At 39.4% G+C, this 19,240-nt stretch overlaps 2 protein-coding genes across 2 annotated transcripts; one reads left to right on the forward strand and one right to left on the reverse strand.

Moving 5' to 3' along the window:
* The first annotated feature begins 2,343 nt into the window (after window positions 1–2,343).
* LOC122034230 lies at window positions 2,344–4,855 on the forward strand. Its single transcript, XM_042593383.1, has 4 exons — window positions 2,344–2,504; window positions 2,597–2,815; window positions 2,923–2,998; window positions 4,601–4,855. Exons 1-4 carry the CDS (start codon window positions 2,424–2,426, stop codon window positions 4,627–4,629), a joined length of 405 nt encoding a protein of 134 aa, XP_042449317.1. The 5' UTR covers window positions 2,344–2,423; the 3' UTR covers window positions 4,630–4,855.
* A 5-nt stretch (window positions 4,856–4,860) lies between these two features.
* Window positions 4,861–7,127, reverse strand: LOC122034229 (glucan endo-1,3-beta-glucosidase 8-like). The gene is made up of 2 exons (XM_042593382.1): window positions 6,236–7,127; window positions 4,861–6,158 (listed from the first exon to the last, which is right to left on the reverse strand). The coding sequence occupies exons 1-2, from the start codon at window positions 6,565–6,567 to the stop codon at window positions 5,045–5,047; spliced, it is 1,446 nt and encodes a 481-aa protein (XP_042449316.1). The 5' UTR covers window positions 6,568–7,127; the 3' UTR covers window positions 4,861–5,044.
* Window positions 7,128–19,240: the final 12,113 nt, after the last annotated feature.

The raw sequence follows: 19,240 nt of genomic DNA on the forward strand, positions 1-19,240 counted from the left end.
AATCGAGTGCGATATGCAACCTCCATTCCACGCCCCTGTGCTTGTAGCAAATGTGACACACTTTGTCGTTGATTTTGAAAAGCCTCAAGTTGTGTTCTTGCATCATTGTGAGCACTAGCTACACCACCAACATACGTATTAAATATTTCCATTGCTTTTCTCCAATTAGTCATCCTTGAATTAGTAAATGTCTCATCTCTAACTCGACATCCTCTATGAGAATTTTTAAAGAGATAACACCAAAAACAAAAAGCTGCATCTTTTGATATGCTGTACTCTAACCATGAAAATGTTTTAAACCAAGCAACTTGGAAACTTCTATGCTCTTTACCAAATTGTCTTTGGGGATAACTATGACCAAATAGTTGATAAGGTCCTCTAATCAAATATTCTCTTCAAATCTGATCTCTAATAGAAATATCAAATTCATTAATTGGTTTGCGTAGCCCTGGGTCACTAACAACATCATTCGGGTTGAATTCAATGCGAGAATATTTTTCTTACTATTTTCTTCCATAGAATTCTTAGAAGACTCAATACTTCGTTTTAAAAATTTCTCCATAACCTATGTCAATTTCTCAAAATTATTAATTTATGCAATCAACATAACAATTAATGTATTACCAAGTATAAATCATGAAATTAGAAATTAGATGAAATAAGAATCAAGATTCACCTAAAATTGAAGAGATTTTGCTTGTTGTGGAGGATCACCGGCGGAGCACAGTGGTAGCGGCGTCAACAGTGGCAGCGGCGTCGACGAAACAGGCGAACTGCGAACAGTAGTGGCGTCATTGGCGTGAGGCGTCGACGAAGTGAAGAGGCAACAAAGATGAGTGCAATGATTTGAGAAGACCGGAGAGGAGGAAACAATGAGATCTCTTAGTGCGATTAGGGTTTTTGATTTAAAGAAGAAAGGGTTGGCTTAGAAAAAGAAGGTTCGGTTGTTAAAAAGCTGCTGGAAAAAGGATCGGGAACGAGAAAGAAACAAAACGAAAACTGCTTGGAAAAGGATCGACAATGAGAAAGGAAGGGAAAAGGTGTTTTTATGACACTTTGTGAAAAAGTCCAATAGATTTAAAAAATTTTAATTATACCCTTTATTTTTTAATCATGATTATATATATATATTTTCAGAAGCAAGGGGGTGCTTCTGCACCCCTCATGCCCCCTGCCTCTGCAAGTGGTGTCAAATCAATCTTTATTTGATATTATGTGATAAAAACATGCTGAATCCAGAATCCAAGAATTTATCAATTTCTCTAATTTAGATAAGACAAAGCATATCACTATCATCGCTATCTAATTCTCCTTCTACCGTATTTGTTGATTTTGATGAACCATTTTTATTATCTACATTCACTATCTTTTTTCTCTATACAATTTCGATTGATATGATCCTTTATTCCGCATATGTAATAATGATCTCATTCTTAATTTCTCAATTTAAATTGAATTTTATTGTTACTTAAATCATATCGAGATTTGTTTCTTTTATGTTCCTGGATATCTCTCATCATGACCCCTTCACCTTGAGAAATATCTCCATTTACTTTCTTTCACTTATAAAATCTAACAAAGTACTTGTTACCTCATTCATTTTGAGAGTTTCCTTCCCTATATCAGAGTTGTAACCAAATTGTCATACTTAAGAGATGATAATAGAGAAATCAGCAACATCAACGCCTTGTCTTTTTCTTCGATCTTTACATCAATCCGTTTCAGATCGCTAATGATATAATTGAATACGTTTATATATGGACTCATATCTGTGCCCTCTGATATCTTAAGCCCAAATAATTTCTGTTTAATAAAAGTTTGTTTGTCAATGACTTAGACATATACCGGCTTTCTAGCTTCTGTCAAACTTTCACCGATGATCTCTCATCCATGACATGATACATCACATCATCAATAAAACAAAGTCTGATTATTATCACCATCTTCGCTATTAGTTCCTCTCAATCTGTCTTTTCCATCTCTTTCGATTTCTTTTCACCTAACACATTCACTAATAGATCTTTAACTCTTTTCTATCCTAATCTGAAATTATCAGTTCCGTCAAACTTTATCAGATTGAATTTCATAGAAGAAATCTCAGACATATAACATATTGCCCTAATACCAATTAATACCAATTAATACCAATTGTTACTACGGCGACAATAATTATGAAGAAATCTCAAAAGAAAAACGAGAGAGGAGAGGAAAGAACACATAGACTTGACGTGGTTCGATGATCTCTCTACTCTACTCTACGAAGTAACGACAAAAGGAATAAACTTAAATTCTGATAATTTGGAAATATAGAGGTCCTGTAAAAAAAAAAAAGAATAAACATAAATTTTCTCCACATAAAACGCTTTCCTCCCTGTCGTATACTTCTCGCTTATTCTCGGCTTACCTTCGCGATCCTTTTGCTCATGGCGGCCGCAGGAGTTGTGCTTAACCACATCGCTAGGTCATCGACCGACGTGAAGCGTCTCGCTGATTTCTACCAGGAGGTACGCTTTCATCGTGATGGATTCTCTCTACCCGCCGGCATCGATTATTTTGCTCCATTTTCTCTTCTTTTTTTTTTTCTCCATCGATTTAGGTTTTAGGGTTCGAGCGGATCGATTCTCCCAAATTCGGAGAATTCGAGGTGATTTGGCTCCGCCTCCCCCCGTCTTTCTCTCTTCATCTCATCGAGAGGGATCCCAAGTCGAAGCTCGCTGAAGTTCCGTCGACTGTCCTTGACCCAAGCGCCCTTCCCAGGGGCCACCATATCTCCTTCGGCGTCTCCAACTATGATGCTTTTGTACAATCTTTGAAGGTTTGATCTTTTCTGAGATGCTGAGATTATTCTGCTTTCGTTCGTTCAATTGTTTGCTGAGGTATTTCTGAGTAGTATGCACAAATTTCGCATCGTTTTTTTTACAGGAGAAGGGGATCGAAACGTTCGAGAAAACCCAACCGGATGGGAAGACAAAACAAGTTTTTTTCTTCGACCCGGACGGTGAGTTCATTTCCCAAATTGTGAATTAGGGATTACATTTTTATCATTTGCAATGCTTCTCTGGGTTTTTATACCTTTCATCTGAGTGATGAAATTAAACATACGAATATTATTCGTATGTTTTTGTGGGGGTAAAAACGTGCTTTCTTGGTGGCTCGGGGTATAATTCTAGATGAATATAGAGCTTAAACAAGTATTCTTAATAACTCGACGTCGATGCTCAGAGTTAAGGAACAAAAAAAAGAAAAGAGGATCTTGCAAGAGAAACAAGTAAAAATAGTGAGAAAGTGAGAGATGAGTTTAAGGTGGAAGGCCTACCAGACTTAATTGGTATGATTCTACGGTCAAGGGGAAAAGAAGAACGAATATTATTCGTTTTTGATAAAATGGAAGGCGGAAGAAGACCTATCAAAATGGTTTTTGTTTGAAAGATGAAGGATATAAAATAAGACAAAAAAGGGGAAACAAGTGTAGTTCCATTCCATATGTAACATGTCTAACAAAACAAGCATAACATGGATTATGCAATTTATGCCATGAATATTGAATTGTAGGGCTTTATTAGTTGATTAGATGACAATTTAGCACGGTTAAACTAAACTTTTTCTTGCATTAGCAAATTAATAATGACTTGATGTAGCCTAGGTAATGGTGTCTCAAATATTTGTTGGAGTTATTTGTTGTGAATGAGCATGGTGGCAAAAGGCAAAAGGCAAAAGGCGATTCATTCATCCCAGCGCCTTCGCCAGTCCGTCAACAGGCCAATACGGAAGAGGTAGATTATGGATGACTACTAGTCTGGAGTAGTTGAATAGCGCATGAGGGAGGGCAGATACTCGGCTACTAGTCGAGTTTTGACCCCAAACCTCATGATGATAATACCACCATGCATTGGCCAACTGTCTATCCCGAGAGGACTTGTTGTGAATGAACATAATCATGTGGTTGGTTGTTCGTTTGATCTGGGTTGTTGAATCAATTAAATTTGACCCTAAACTAAATGATTGCATTGGTTCCATCAATCTATGAATTTATCTCCTTCACATGATCATACAACACATGTATGTTGCTAATGCCAGCAATTTTTAAAATGCATTTATGCTGCCAGAATAATGTTGCACGTGTCAATTTTGTCATGAATTTAACACAGTTCTATTGCCATCAAAAGAATATGAAATTAAAAAGACAGCTGATTGTCTCAAATAATAGTTTCACTCATTAGAGTGTCTCTACCTAGAGTGTCTCTACCTTCTGAGCATTGCTACACGGATATAAACCTTCATGTTTGTCATAAATATATAACTTTTTAGTAGATTCTTGCGGAATCAAACATGTGTATGGAAATGCCATTTCACTTGTCATTCCAGTTTATTTCATTCCCCTCAATTACACAAAGCGACTTTAGGAGTTTAGACATTGTGGCTGATACTGTGATCAATACTCAGGGATTGCACTTATATCGTTTCTGAAACCTGAATGTAGTTGATGTAATAGAAGAATTCAATTCTGTTCCCGTAGTTAGAAATTTTGTTCCCCCCTCTTAAATGCATTCTGACCAATGCTTCTCAAAAAAGGTTTGGTTCCAATTTAAAAAATTTGCAGGTAATGGATTGGAAGTGGGTAGTTGGTAAGCAGCAAACCAACTTCTTTATGAAGGTGCGCCTCACCGCTGAGGTCGGTGAATAAATAATCAACCTTGTAGATATTAGTATTTTATGACTATCCGTGCTTGCCTTTTTCTCCTACTTGTTTAAGTGCGTTGTATCAAAATATATGTCTGGATAATGTGTTTCTCTGAAGCTGTAAGCGAACTGCCGTACCAATTGTTTTTGTCTATTTACTAATGTTTTCTTGCTAGCAAGTTACTCACAACTCCATTAATCATTTTATACTTGTTACTAAAATGCTGTGTGGAAAGAGTAAACACAGTTGAACTGTCCATACTCACCTCAATTTTTACAGATATGGCGCGCTGTATCTGATCCGTAATCATATCTGAACAAAACAAATACAAAATCGAAGACGGACGATCTCTCATTAAAAAACCTAAACAGTCACTGAGAACAGCCACAAGAAGATCACAAACACCGCACCGAGTTGGGCCACCGACGAAGCCGCCGCGCCGTTGTAAACGATCTGGATCGTAAAATTACACTCCGGCGTCGATGGGTTCTGCGTCGTCTCCACCGCGAGTCCCTGGAAGTAGCAGCTCTGTGGTTGCTGGTTCTGCACCTGGAAGTACATATTGAAGGCGAAGGACGCATTCCCATTGCTATCCAACCCGTTGCAGCTCGACCCGTACCCCAGCGCCGTGCAATCCGACCTCGAGCACGCGTAGTTGATGTTGTCGCCGAGCTTGCTCAGGTCGCCGCTCCCGCTGAAGACGCACCACCTCTGCGGCAGGTACTGCACGCCGCTGGCTGACACCGGCAGCATCTCCTGCCCCTGCCGGGCGTAATCCAGCGCGAACTTGGGCTGCCCGTCGTACCTAAAGATCCCCCAGTGGCGCTCGAAGTTCCCCGGCATGATGCTCTTCGCGTCCTCGTCGATCAAGCTGAACATGTACACCTCCACGTACTGGTTCGGCCGCCGCGGCGTCCCCTGGTTTGCCGACAGCTTCAGCAGCAGCCCGTTGTAGAACCGCTGCGCGTACGCCATCTTCGCGTTCACGTCGCCTTCGGTAGGCCAACCCACCTCCCCCACGATGATCGGCAAGTCCCCCAACCCCACCGCCGTCAGAGCAGACACCAGCGTGTCGAAGTTGGCGTCGAACACGTTGTTGTACTGGATCCCGTTGCTGTCAACCACCGGCGAAGAGGTCCCGTCGAAGAAGGCGTAGTCGACCGGGAAGTTTGGGTTGTCGTAGAGGCTGAGGAAAGGGTAGATGTTGACGGTGAACGGGGCGCCGGAGGAGTGGAGAAAGGACACGATTTGGGTCATGAGGTCGCTGATGTCGGCGCGGAAGCGACCGGCCGACGGCACTGGATTGCTGGCGGGGGAGTTGTAGACGTCGGCGTTGAGTGGGACTGTGGCCTTGATGCTGTCGCCGACGCCGGCGCTGTTGAGGGCGGCCTGGACGTTCTGCAACGCCGGCAACGTAATATTCAAGAACGAGCCGTTGTAAGTCGTCAGAAAAGGCTCGTTTCCGACCGCAACGTATCTAAAATCAAAGATTCAAGCTTCATTTTCCCCAAATTAAGCTCGAATCGGAGCACAAAATTCTGTAAATCTACTCACTTGATATTGACGCCTCCCTGGAAATTGTAGCGACTGACGTTGTGCTTCACCCATTGCTTGGCGGTGTCGTAGTCGATCATGTACCCGAGCATGTTGTTTGGAATGGCGACCATGACCTCGATTCCAGAACCAGCGAGGGCCTCCATGGTGGAGGAATCTGCATCGAAAATCTTCACCTTCTGAATCTTATTAGCTTTCAACATTTGCACCACGATCTTCGGAGGCAGAGGATGCGACGCCATGGTTCCCCAGTTCACCCCCAGTCCGTTGACTAAAACAGAGCAGATCCCCACAAGGACGACGAGGCAAAGCCAAATCCTGTAATCCGACATGATTCCGACCAGATCTTTCAAAAAAAGACCAGCTTTCCCGAACCGAGAAGCCAAGATGAGTAGAGGCTTCTACTTCACTAGTTCTAAAGTAGAACTAGGAAATTGGAATTAGATTCGGGGGAAGAGGAAGTGGTTTTTGGTGGAATTAAACAAAGAGGAAAAAGGAATTTATTCTTCTATCTGTCCATTCGTGCAAGACAAGGACAGGAAGAACAAGAAGCACAGGAAGAAAACGGTAGAGGAAGCTCCAAGGCACTTTGAGTGCCATGGAAGGAGGAGGAAATTGATCGAAGCACACTGAGCAACCTTTCAAAGATTCAACTTTTATCGCAAGCGGGGGAGGAGCTCAAGAGCTCTGAAACCGAGCAGAACGAGTGAAAAAACTTTGTCTAAAATTCCAGAGGCAAGAACACTACGAGGATTAAGAAAGGAAAAGGTTGGAACTTTTGAGAGTAGCTTGAGACGATTTCCACTGCCCTAAAGCAACAGAAAGGTTTCAGCTTTTGACGCACTCCTTTTCCTCTCACTCGATTCGTTGCGGGAAGGAGAGATTAGATCACAGGAGGAGGAGGAGGCGATTAGGTAAATCCAATTCTTTTTTCCATCTCTCTTTTAAATCCAACATTTCATGAAAAGCAAATATCCAAAAGATTAGGGGCAAATGGTCAATTAATTTTAACATCGGGTGCAATTAGGGATAAGCATTTAACCAATCAAATCGACGACTCTATTTATATCGATCTAAATCGAATCGAAAAGGATATAGAATTAGATATAGTGTATTAATATTATTTTATCTGATCTAATAAGATTAAATAATTTTTTATTCTAATAATTAAATCAATTTCATTCATGATTATCACTACTTACAATAGTTACTTCGATAAATTGTTATATGTTATAATAATTATTATCGATTAGTTATTATAACATATAATGAGTAATGTTTATTATTATTTTAAAATATTTTATTTTATTTATATTTATATTTTATATTTTATATTTGATTAGATATAAATAATTGATAATTTATAAGATATCTGATACATATAAATTGGTCTCAATATTATACATAAAAACTGGTCCTCAATATTATATTATCTGATTTAATATCATCCCATCCCCAGGTGCGATTTAAAGATAAAAGCAGTTGGATTCCGACACAAGTTGACGTGGCGGATTTGTGCGTATTTAACGCCGGTGGCATCCACGTTGCGGCGGGTAACGCTGTCGGTCGCAACTGCCGATCTGATACGTTCCACGGCGTATTGGCGGATGGGAAAGCGAGATGGGAGATATATCGAAAGTTTCGGCCGTTATCTTGTTCCGCCACGCAGATCGGATTGTAATAGCGGATGGAATCAGATAGATGCAGTTTGGGAAATCGTGGACCGTTATATTCGAAAGTATTTATGGGTCGGTACTTTTTGGTATTAGAGGGCATGTTTTTTTAAAATATTTATAATTCACACTTTCACAGCACTTTTTTAAATATCTCCATTAATTTTTTTAAGACTTTTATTAAATTAAAATAATAATAATAATAATAATGACTATCCACTTTTTGATAGGCCCACTACATGCAATCAAATGAAATCATGAGATGATACTCTAAGGGATTATTTAGTTGACGATCATAATAATTTTAATTATTCATACAAAGTAATCAATGATAATCGAATTTGATTTAGGGAATTAACTATTCCTAAGTAATCATATATCCCCGCCAACATCAACAAATGTCATTAATTTGGGAATGAAGCTTGGAATGAGATTACCTTCAATTTTGAAGGTTTTTCTCTATTCCAGAGGTCATCGAGAAACGGTGCACCCATTTGCATTCCTTTGTGAGGACTCGTCAAGGTCGCACTAAAGACTCATTGGGGAGGGAGGACTCATGGGGGTCGGAGGCCTCGTTGGGGTAGGAGGGCTCGCTAGGGCTAGAGGTGGCATCAAGCGGCTCACCTCCGGCTCGACTAGCCTCTGAAAGCTGTCTCGTGGTGGCCGTCCTAGATAGAATCTCACACACACCGCTAGCCGAAGGCAGTCACCTGAGGCCAGAGGTCGTAACAGGCGGCTCATCTCCAGCTCGATGAGCCTCCGACTAGCTGTGCCTGTCGTTGTCGTTCCAACAAGAAGCTCACACACGTCGATCGCCGAACAAAGTCGTTGGAGGTCGGAGGTGGCAGCGACTCAACAGGCGGCGATTCTAACGGCGATGTATGAGACGATTGCATTTTTTTAATTAAACTTTTTTCTAAACTTAAGTTTTTAATTAAACTTTAATCAATTGAATCAATCAAACTCCTAACTATAGTTGAGATAAATTAAATAGATCTAGTTTAAATCTCAACAAATTATCCTAAAAAATTTTCTAAAAATAATAAAAAAATTCTAAAATATTATTGAATTTATTTATTTATATAATCAGCATTAATATTAGTATTATATATATATATATATATATATATATATATATATATATATATATATATATATATATATATATATATAATCAGCATTAATATTAGTATTATATATATATATATATATATATATATATATATATATATATATATATATATAATTTTATTAGTTAATTTAAATTTGGATAGTCATACAATTACCTGTACTATATTATACATTAAAAAAAGATAGATCCGTTACTTTACCGACCCGTATCAGATATGGAGGGAGATACATACAGGTACATAACTAGTCATAGGCGCATGGTAGGGTAAACTTCAAGTCATCAGTTCCTGAGAATCGACCGCTGACCATTACGCCAGAGATCCTATGCGCCCACAGTCAACTCAAGATTTTACATTACTTAAAATTGAACTAAACAATATTTGGTTATGTTTTATTTTCCATAATCTAATTTTGTGATTACTAAGTAATCACATAACTAAGATTATACATGATAACTTTAAACCAAACACATCCTAAGGTAATCACAATCCTTAATCTATACATCCAACTTTATTATGAGACCTACCGTGCCACATCATCACTAGCTTCATAAAAAGTAAAAAACGCATAATATTTATAAACCTTTCCCTATCATCGGAAATCCAAAAAATAATTTTATATTGGATTCCACTACTACACATATCATATCTTTTATTTACTATCTTTATTTATAACATTTATTTATTTTAAAAAAAATTGACTGACAGTCACTATTTTGAACCCAACATCCAATTTGGACGCTCGGTTCTTAGGTTTACAAAACCAATAATACTATTAGATTTATAAAATCCAACTTAAGTTTAGTTAATCTAACATTGCAGCCACTCTAAGAATGTCTCTCGTTGTGGATGGACATCTCCAAGGATGATTTGAATTTTTGTCCTTTAAGTGACTCCTAAGAAAGAGACTAAGAAATTGGGTTTTATTTCTTCAATAAGCTTCTTTACTTTTGATGACACTAAAAAAGTTTTAAAAAAAATCTCGGTGGAATATGCTCTAAGTTCATACATATTTTTGACTAGTGGAGTAATACGAGACCAAATTGCAATTATTTGTATGTAGGATCCAACAAATACTTCCAAAAGAGAAGCTTAAATGTCCTTGTCAGTCTTAGCAATTTTTAAAATCCAATATCTAATTAAATTTTTTAGAAAAATAGTTTTAAAATTAAAAAACAAATTCCCCACAATAATTGTTTGTTGGATTAAATGCTTATTCTTTAAGTCAAGCTAAAGAATGGGAGTGATGTTTCATCACATGGCACCTCATCTTTGTGTATAGTTCGACACTGTTACTTCATCAAAATTATGATTCAATAGATATTATTATTTTTTTTCCCGATGTCCACCATCAAAAACATATAGATCCATTGCCGATAAAGACTAATTTATAGAAATGTGTTTGTAATATTATTGATTATATTTATCTTGTTAGCTTTTCCAAAGATTTACATAATTAACCGAAACACATCACATTTTTTTTTCCACGAAAAATGGTATAAATTATTTTTGGACGAAAAGGGTGGTTGAGTTTGATGTGATCCTCTAGTGGTCATCAAGCAACAACCGGTTGGTCGATTGAGAGAAATGGTAACGGTTTTTATTTGGGGGAAAAAATATAAACAACTCTTTGAAGAAATTGGATCCGGACTAGTGTTATTTTTTTAAAAAAAAAAATAAAAAATTAGGGTTGATTTTTGGACGATTAAGAATATATTAAATTTATTTATTAGAATAAAATTATAAATTTTAATAAAAATATTATAATTTTTTCTAAATATATAATTTAGTTTTAAATAAATATTTAAATTTAGAATTTATATTTATTAATCTTGTTTAAACTCGATAAAAGCTCGAATAAGTTCGTGAGCCATGAATATATTCCTTAAATAAAGCTCGAGCTCGACTCGATTATAAATGAGCTAAACTCAAATATTCAAGAGTTCAGCTCGGCTTGATTACACTCCTAATCCACATACAGTTATACTAGACATCATCGACCAGAGGATGAGTAGTGTTCAACTTCTCTCGACCCAATGCCACCGCCCCAAGTCAGCCTCAAGTCCATCCTCTCCCTCCACCGTTGCAGCACCTCCCCCACCCTCATCCCCCAACTCCATGCTCAGATACTCAAGTTCGTCTACTCCCACCACCTGTTCCTCCTCACCCGCCTTGTCCACACCTACTTGTCCACCTCGCTCCTCTCGGCGTGCAAACTGTTGGTGCAATATCCCTTAGGTCAAGGTTGACTGATTTGACCAAGCTTGAGTCTTGGTCATAGTTTCGATGTTTGACAATACATGTAGACACATGGACAATGCAGGTGCAGTTGTTCATATGGGGAGATTCTGATCAGGGAAGTCCTAACTGGAAGGTTAGGCAGATGGAAAGTCCTAGTGAGTGAAGCTAGGCAGAAGGAAATCCTGGTGAGTGAAGCCAGGTGAAAGTCCTAGTGAGTGAAGCTAGGCAGATGGAAAATCCTGGTGAGTGAAGCCAGGTGAAAGTCCTAGTGAGTAAAGCTAGGCAGAAGGAAATCCTGGTGAGTGAAGTCAGGTGAAAGTCCTAGTGAGTGAAGCTAGGCAGATGGAAAACCCTAGTGAGTGAAGCTAGGTGAAAGCCCTGGTGAGTGAAGCCAGGCAAGGGAAAATCCAGATGGACCAAGTAGGTCAAAGGATTGACTGGATACTTGGCACGAAGAGAAAAGTCCAAGTGGGTCAAAGGGATTGACCGGACACTTGGTGGGGAGTTCTGGCAGGTTAAGGGAGTGACCAGATGCTAGGTATGATGTACCAACAGGTCAAGGTTGACCGGATGTTGGTTTGAGAGGCTTGAGACTTGGTTTTGGGCAAAAACCAAGAGCTGGATCGATCAGTGGATCGATCCAGGCCTTTCTTAGCGAACAGAGAGCCTCTGAATCGATCAGTGGATCGATCCAGAGGTCCCAATCGATCAGCCGATCGATTGGGACGCTGCTGCTTCGCACGATAAGCGCTGGATCGATCCGTGGATCGATCCAGGCGTTTTTCCAGAGCACAGAGGCGCTCTGGATCGATCCGTGAATCGATCCAAAGTGTCCCCGATCGATTGGGAGTTTTCGAATCGATCGAGATCCGACCGTTGCGTCGTATTTGAGTTGCAGGCGGGCGTCTCCTTCAGCAGTTCTTCCCCGATTCATCTCAGATCTTTCGCCAACTTCTCCACAGCTCTCTCAAAGCTCAGATCGCCAGTTCTTGAAGGATCTTGGAGGTTTTCCAAGTCAAGAGGCGGATCAAAGGCAAGGAGAAAAGTTAGGGTTAGGGGTTTCTACGCTTATTGTAAGCTTGTGCTTGTATTCTTGTATCCCTTCCCTTTCTTTTGTACTGAGAGTCTTGTAGGGCTTCTCCGCCTTCGGTAGTTACCGAAAAGGAGGTTTTTATTAGTGGAGGGTGCGTGAGTAGGTGTGGATCCTTGGACTAGTCACCTCTTGTGAGGTGGATACCAAGTAAACCAACCTTGTTAGCGTTGTGTGATTTGTTTCTGTATTTTCCGCTGCACATCTTCGAAGAAACAAGCAATGACGAGCATCTAGCACGCGACGAGCTATTCACCCCCCCCTCTAGCTACTTTTCGATCCCAACAAGTGGTATCAGAGCGAGGTTGCTCTTCACCGGAATCATCGCCGGAAGGGTCAAGCTTAACAAGAAGAGCTAGAGGGTGAAGAAGTTGAAGCAAAATTGTCAAAGTTAAAGAAATTCAAAAGCTCAACTTCTACAATGGAATTCCGAGATGGGCTCGGATTCGACACGAGGGTGGCTCCACCATACACTTCCACGAGCTTCGATTCTTGGAAATCAAGAATCGAAAATTTTCTTATGATGGAGATAGAGCAATGGTTTGCTCTTATGGAAGGCTTCAAGACTCCAACAAACTCAAAGGGCAAAGTTCTCAAGAGGAGCAAGTGGAGCCAAGAGCAAGTCCAAAGGTGCGAGACCAATGACAAAGTGACTAAGCTTTTGGTCAATTTATTGCCAAACACCATCCTTTGTAAAATTGGGGAATTTGAAGATGCAAAGGAATTATGGAGTAAATTGGCCAAGCTTCATGAAGAGATCCCCTCCACTGTACAAGAGCAAGAAGAATCCAGAGAGGGTGACTCTTTGGAGCAAGACCAAGAGGAGGACTCCGAAGTTGAGAGATGCTCAACTTCCGAAGAAGAGGAAGTCCAAGAAGCTTTATCCTCAAAGGAGTGCAATCAAAAGAGCAAGGAAGGAGCATATTCCTTGTTTCATGTACAAGAAGATGAAGAAGAAGGTGAAGCCTCCACCTCTAGGATTGAGGGGGAGCAATCTTCATTGACACCGGAGCAAGAGCAAGAAGAATCCTCCACATCCGGGTCAAGAGAAGATGAGGATGAAGAAGCTTCCACCTTCGCAAGTCAAGCAAAATCGAATGGAGGAGTATCATCTTCGGATCAAGAGGAAGCTTCTACCTCCGGATCAAAAGGAGAAGATGCCACCCCTACAAGCAAAGGTATAACAATTTTAATTAATAATAAAAACCATATTATATGCTTTGAATGTAGGGAAAAAGGGCATTACAAAAGTAAATGCCCTAAATTGGCCAAGAAGAAGGGCCAAGTGGCACAAAAGAGCAAGGAGAAGCCCAAGGAGACCATCCCCGGAACAAAGAAGAGCAAGGAGCACATTGTGTACTTCTTGTGCAATCAAAAGGGGCATTACCGAAGTCAATGCCCTAAAGGGAAGAAGGTGGTCAAGGCTCATGGAAGAAGCTCAAGTCAAGGGGGAGCCTCCAAGGTAAAAAGAAAGGTAACTTTCATTGAGCCTACCCCTTTAAATTATGGTAAAAAACATGATAGTTATAACTTATATCATTTTAATGCTATCTACCATGAAAATAGGAAGCATGATAGCGTTAAGGAAAAACATATAGCTTTTCATGCTAAAACCACTACACCTAGGGCTAGGAATGTAGGTAAAAGTCTAGGCAAGAACTCTAAGGATTTTAGCTACAAGCCTAGAAACAAAAATGCTCATGGATTTAATGGAAAATCAAAAACTAAGGACTTAGTGATGGAAAATCAAGTATTGAGGTCAAGACTTGACAAACTAGAAAAGACCCTAAAAATGATGGAAAATATCCTTAAAGGGCAAAATGAGCAAAATATAGGTTTATGACAACAAGGGTCATCCAAGGGCCATAGAGGTTTGGGATACAAACCTAAAATCAAAAAGGATGTACCTACTTACCATAGGGTTCCATATAGCTATGGAACCAACCCTAAGTCTAGAAGTCAAGTCAAGGATACAAGGGAAGTCATCCCTAGAAGTATCTTTGCAACAACAAATGTGACTAAGACTTCTAAGAAGTCTAAGAAAGTCACTAACAAGGTCACAAGGGAGGCTATCCCTAGAGTTGACCTAGAAAAAGTGACCAAGACTTCTAAGAAGCCAAACAAAGTCACTAGGAAGGTATCTAGGAAAGTTATCCCTAGTGAATACCTAGAGCATCCAAGGAGCACCAATAGGTTTTGGGTTCCTAGGAGCATCTTCTCTACCCCATAGATGGGTTAGAGAGTGTCAACTCTAAGAAGAAGGGTAGTTAACCCAACTTTGAAGAAATTGACACTCAAGGAGCATTTTCAAGGTTATTATTAACCTTTGAAAATGAAGTGGAATTATGTTTACTCTTGGGAAGAGTAAAATGTGTCACAATTTGATAAATTGGATGATATTTTAAGTGACACAAATTGGAAAAATCAGAAGAACTACCAAGTTGAGATTTTGGTATGTTCTTAGGAAAATTTAAGGTCAATCTAAGCCTTAATTTAAAATGCTACTCTTGTGGAAGAACGAAATATGCCAACATTTGAGGGATAAGCTTAATTTCAATTGGCATAAGTTAATCAAGAGAACTAGAAATGCAAATTTAGGCTTTGGAATGTTCTTGGAGCATTTAGAGGGCAATCTAGGGTTAAGGTTTAACTTAGCTAAGGTTTAAGGACACTTAGATAGGTAATCTAGGTATTTTATTTATGCTAAACCTTGCCATGATTGTTTGCTCACTATATGCCATGACATCATATTTAGTTTTGTATTTTGCACTCATGCCTTATTATGAAAACACAAAAATATCATGTCATGACATACATACATCATGTAGTTATAGGAATCTTTCTTTTGAAAACTATTTCATTTTGATGTATGCCATAACATATTCATGCATTAAGCTTAATTCCTTGTAATTAAGGACAAATAGCATTTAACAATACTTATTAACAAGTGACATCCTAGGTGGATGTCTAATATCTCTAAAATGTCTAGATATATATGCATGATCCCTAGAATAGGGCAAAACCAAAATCCCACATCTCACAAGGACTATAAAGTGACTTGTATGTGTTTTAGTGCACATTAGGTACAAGTGAGATGTTAGGAAGATGAACAAAACTCAAGATGTTGATTTAGTGCATTTCTTTGAGTTTTAAGTTCATCAAAACACATAGTTATGTGTTATTCCCATCATTGGGAAAGCTAATGTATAAGTCATGTGCATTAAGCCCAAGGAACATGATGAGATATTGGTTTTGAAAAGGCTTTTAAAATAATTTTGGAAAACTTTGGTGAAGGCTATCTTTTGATAGTAATCACCATTGAATAGTTAGACACAAATTTGAAGAAAACACTAAAGTTTATGCAAGTTTTCAAGTTTGTGTCAATATTTAAAAATATGATGTATTTTTATAAAAAAATTATTTTTCCTTGATAGTATATACCCTAAATAATGTCTACATAAATTTTCACGATTTTTGGATTTTTGTAGAATTTTCTAGGGGTTTCTGAAGTTGACTGAAATGGAATTTCAGCAACTATCAGAACTCCAATCGATCAGTGGATCGATTGGAGTGCCTCAATCGATCAGCCGATCGATTGAAGAGGTATCTCTCGTGAGCAGAAGCTCGCTGGATCGATCAGTGGATCGATCCAAGAATACTGAATCGATCAATGGATCGATTCAGCAGGGTTCAATCGATTGGAACCCAACTCCAATTGATCGAAGATGCTGATTTTGGCTGGGAAAGCTTATTTTCAGCATTTTGAACCTATTTTAGTATAGGTAACCATTCCTAACCCCTCAAAATATATTTGTATACATAAAAAGGGTGTTTTCATGTTGAAAACAAGGATGGATTGGTTAAGGGAGACTAAGTTGAAGTTTAGGTTGAGGTTTGCTTAAAATTTTTGAATATTTGAACCTCAAAACTTCGTAATTTGGGTTTCCTAAAGGTTTAGGGATTCCAAGTCATTGTTGGTGCAATGACAGAAGTTACTACCATGTCTTTAGGGGGAGGGACTCTTTAAAGACATTAAAATTATTTTTTCATGAACCTTGGGAGGTGGTTAACCTTCTTTTCAGAAAATGCTCATGAATGAGCGTTTGAACTTGAAATGGGGAGTGGATATCCTTATTATTTCAAGTGATATTTCAAATGTAGGGAAAATGAAGGGTATGGGACCTTCATTATGATGTTGATCACGACCTTGAGAAACTCTTCAGGGGGAGAGTTTAAAAAGGGATAAAGGTTCAACGAGTGAAGTTGTAACCAATGATGAGTATCTCTTCAGGGGGAGAGATAGTGGTTGTTTGATGTGTGCCAATAGGAGGAGAATGTGTGGTTTAAGTTAGGTCTTCATTACCTATGGTGGAGGTCATAGGGGAAGAATGAAGGGAACCAACATTCATACTTTGGCATGAAGAGAGTTAAGGCTGTCGGATTAGCTTAACTCAGAGTAGTCCTAACTTAAAGGTATTGTCAAAAATCAAAAAGGGGGAGATTGTTGGTGCAATATCCCTTAGGTCAAGGTTGACTGGTTTGACCAAGCTTGAGTCTTGGTCATAGTTTCGATGTTTGACAATACATGTAGACACATGGACAATGCAGGTGCAGTTGTTCATATGGGGAGATTCTGATCAGGGAAGTCCTAACTGGAAGGTTAGGCAGATGGAAAGTCCTACTGAGTGAAGCTAGGCAGAAGGAAATCCTGGTGAATGAAGCCAGGTGAAAGTCCTAGTGAGTGAAGCTAGGCAGATGGAAAATCCTGGTGAGTGAAGCCAGGTGAAAGTCCTAGTGAGTGAAGCCAGGCAGAAGGAAATCCTGGTGAGTGAAGCCAGGTGAAAGTCCTAGTGAGTGAAGCTAGGCAGATGGAAAACCCTAGTGAGTGAAGCTAGGTGAAAGCCCTGGTGAGTGAAGCCAGGCAAGGGAAAATCCAGATGGACCAAGTAGGTCAAATGATTGACTGGATACTTGGCACGAAGAGAAAAGTCCAAGTGGGTCAAAGGGATTGACCGGACACTTGGTGGGGAGTTCTGGCAGGTCAAGGGAGTGACCAGATGCTAGGTATGATGTACCAACAGGTCAAGGTTGACCGGATGTTGGTTTGAGAGGCTTGGGACTTGGTTTTGGGCAAAAACCAAGAGCTGGATCGATCAGTGGATCGATCTAGGCCTTTCTTAGCGAACAGAGAGCCTCTGAATCGATCAGTGGATCGATCCAGAGGTCCCAATCGATCAACCGATCGATTGGGACGCTGCTGCTTCGCACGATAAGCGCTGGATCGATCCGTGGATCGATCCAGGTATTTTTCCAGAGCACAGAGGCGCTCTGGATCGATCCGTGAATCGATCCAAAGCCTCCCCGATCGATTGGGAGTTTTCGAATCGATCGAGATCCGACCGTTGCGTCGTATTTGAGCTGCAGGCGGGCGTCTCCTTCAGCAGTTCTTCCCCGATTCATCTCAGATCTCTCGCCAACTTCTCCACAGCTCTCTCAAAGCTCAGATCGCCAGTTCTTGAAGGATCTTGGAGGTTTTCCAAGTCAAGAGGCGGATCAAAGGCAAGGAGAAAAGTTAGGGTTAGGGTTTTCTACGCTTATTGTAAGCTTGTGCTTGTATTCTTGTATCCCTTCCCTTTCTTTTGTACTGAGAGTCTTGTAGGGCTTCTCCGCCTTCGGTAGTTACCGAAAAGGAGGTTTTTATTAGTGGAGGGTGCGTGAGTAGGTATGGATCCTTGGACTAGTCACCTCTTGTGAGGTGGATACCAAGTAAACCAACCTTGTTAGCGTTGTGTGATTTGTTTCTGTATTTTTCGCTGCACATCTTCGAAGAAACAAGCAACGACGAGCAACTAGCACGCGACGAGCTATTCACCCCTCCTCTAGCTACTTTTCGGTCCCAACACAAACCATTCTCACTTCCTTCCCCAACCCTCTGCTCTTGTTCCTGTGGAAAGATACCATCAAGGTCTATTCTCACAACGATCGTTTTCGCTCTGCATCAACCTGTACCACTGTAATGATAAGATATAAAATCCACTAAAAATATGTTGAACTCAAGATTTAAAATGAAAAACATGAGTCTACCTGCTGTGATTCTAGGAATTAAAATTATTAGAATAACATAAAAACTTGTTCTTAGTCAATCTCATTACATGGACAAGATTCTTGATAAATTCACTAAGGATGATACTGCATTGGCATGAATACCGATAGAGATGAATCAACATCTATCAAAGAATCAAGGAGAAAACATATCTCAAATAGAGTATGTTTGAGTAGTTAGAAGTGTAATGTATTTGATGAGTTGTACACGACTACACTTAGCCTACACAGTAAATAAACTGAGTAAATGTACCAGTAATCTCAATGTTGAACACTGAAAAGGGAAAATAAGAGTACTGAGGCACTTAAGTTATACTCGTGAATATGAACCAGATTATGAGATATCCTGCTGTGATCGAAGGATACAACAATGAGAGTTGAATATTTAACATAAAAAAACTCTAAGTCTACGAGTAAATATGTATTCAGTTTGGGAGGTGCAACTATTTCATGAAAATCTTTTAAGCAAATTGTAATAACCAGACCCACGATAAAATCTGAGTTTCTATCTCTTGACAAAAGTGGTAAAAAGACTGAATGACTATGACAATTCTTAGAACATGTTCCTATATGACCAAAATTAGTGTTGACAATTTGTATACATTGAGATAGTCAATCAATAATTGGTCAGACACATAGACATCTATATATGGTATGTCTAGATATATACGTCATAAATATAATATCATTAGACAATTAGTCTCAACGGGATTTATCACTATTAACTATGTGAAATCAAAAGATAACCTAGCAGATTTGCTAACCAAAG

Source organism: Zingiber officinale, chromosome 11B (genome assembly GCF_018446385.1).
Source record: "Zingiber officinale cultivar Zhangliang chromosome 11B, Zo_v1.1, whole genome shotgun sequence".
Classification (NCBI taxonomy): domain Eukaryota; kingdom Viridiplantae; phylum Streptophyta; class Magnoliopsida; order Zingiberales; family Zingiberaceae; genus Zingiber; species Zingiber officinale.

Bases quoted from the DNA above. Each gene is read 5' to 3' on its own strand.
- LOC122034230 (XM_042593383.1), top strand. From the start codon at position 2,424: ATGGCGGCCGCAGGAGTTGTGCTTAACCACATCGCTAGGTCATCGACC. The intron at 2,505-2,596 runs GTACGCTTTCAT...CCATCGATTTAG, and splicing joins TCGCTGATTTCTACCAGGAG to GTTTTAGGGTTCGAGCGGAT. The intron at 2,816-2,922 runs GTTTGATCTTTT...TTTTTTTTACAG, and splicing joins CTTTTGTACAATCTTTGAAG to GAGAAGGGGATCGAAACGTT.
- LOC122034229 (XM_042593382.1), bottom strand. From the start codon at position 6,567: ATGTCGGATTACAGGATTTGGCTTTGCCTCGTCGTCCTTGTGGGGATC. The intron at 6,159-6,235 runs GTGAGTAGATTT...CTTTGATTTTAG, and splicing joins CAGGGAGGCGTCAATATCAA to ATACGTTGCGGTCGGAAACG.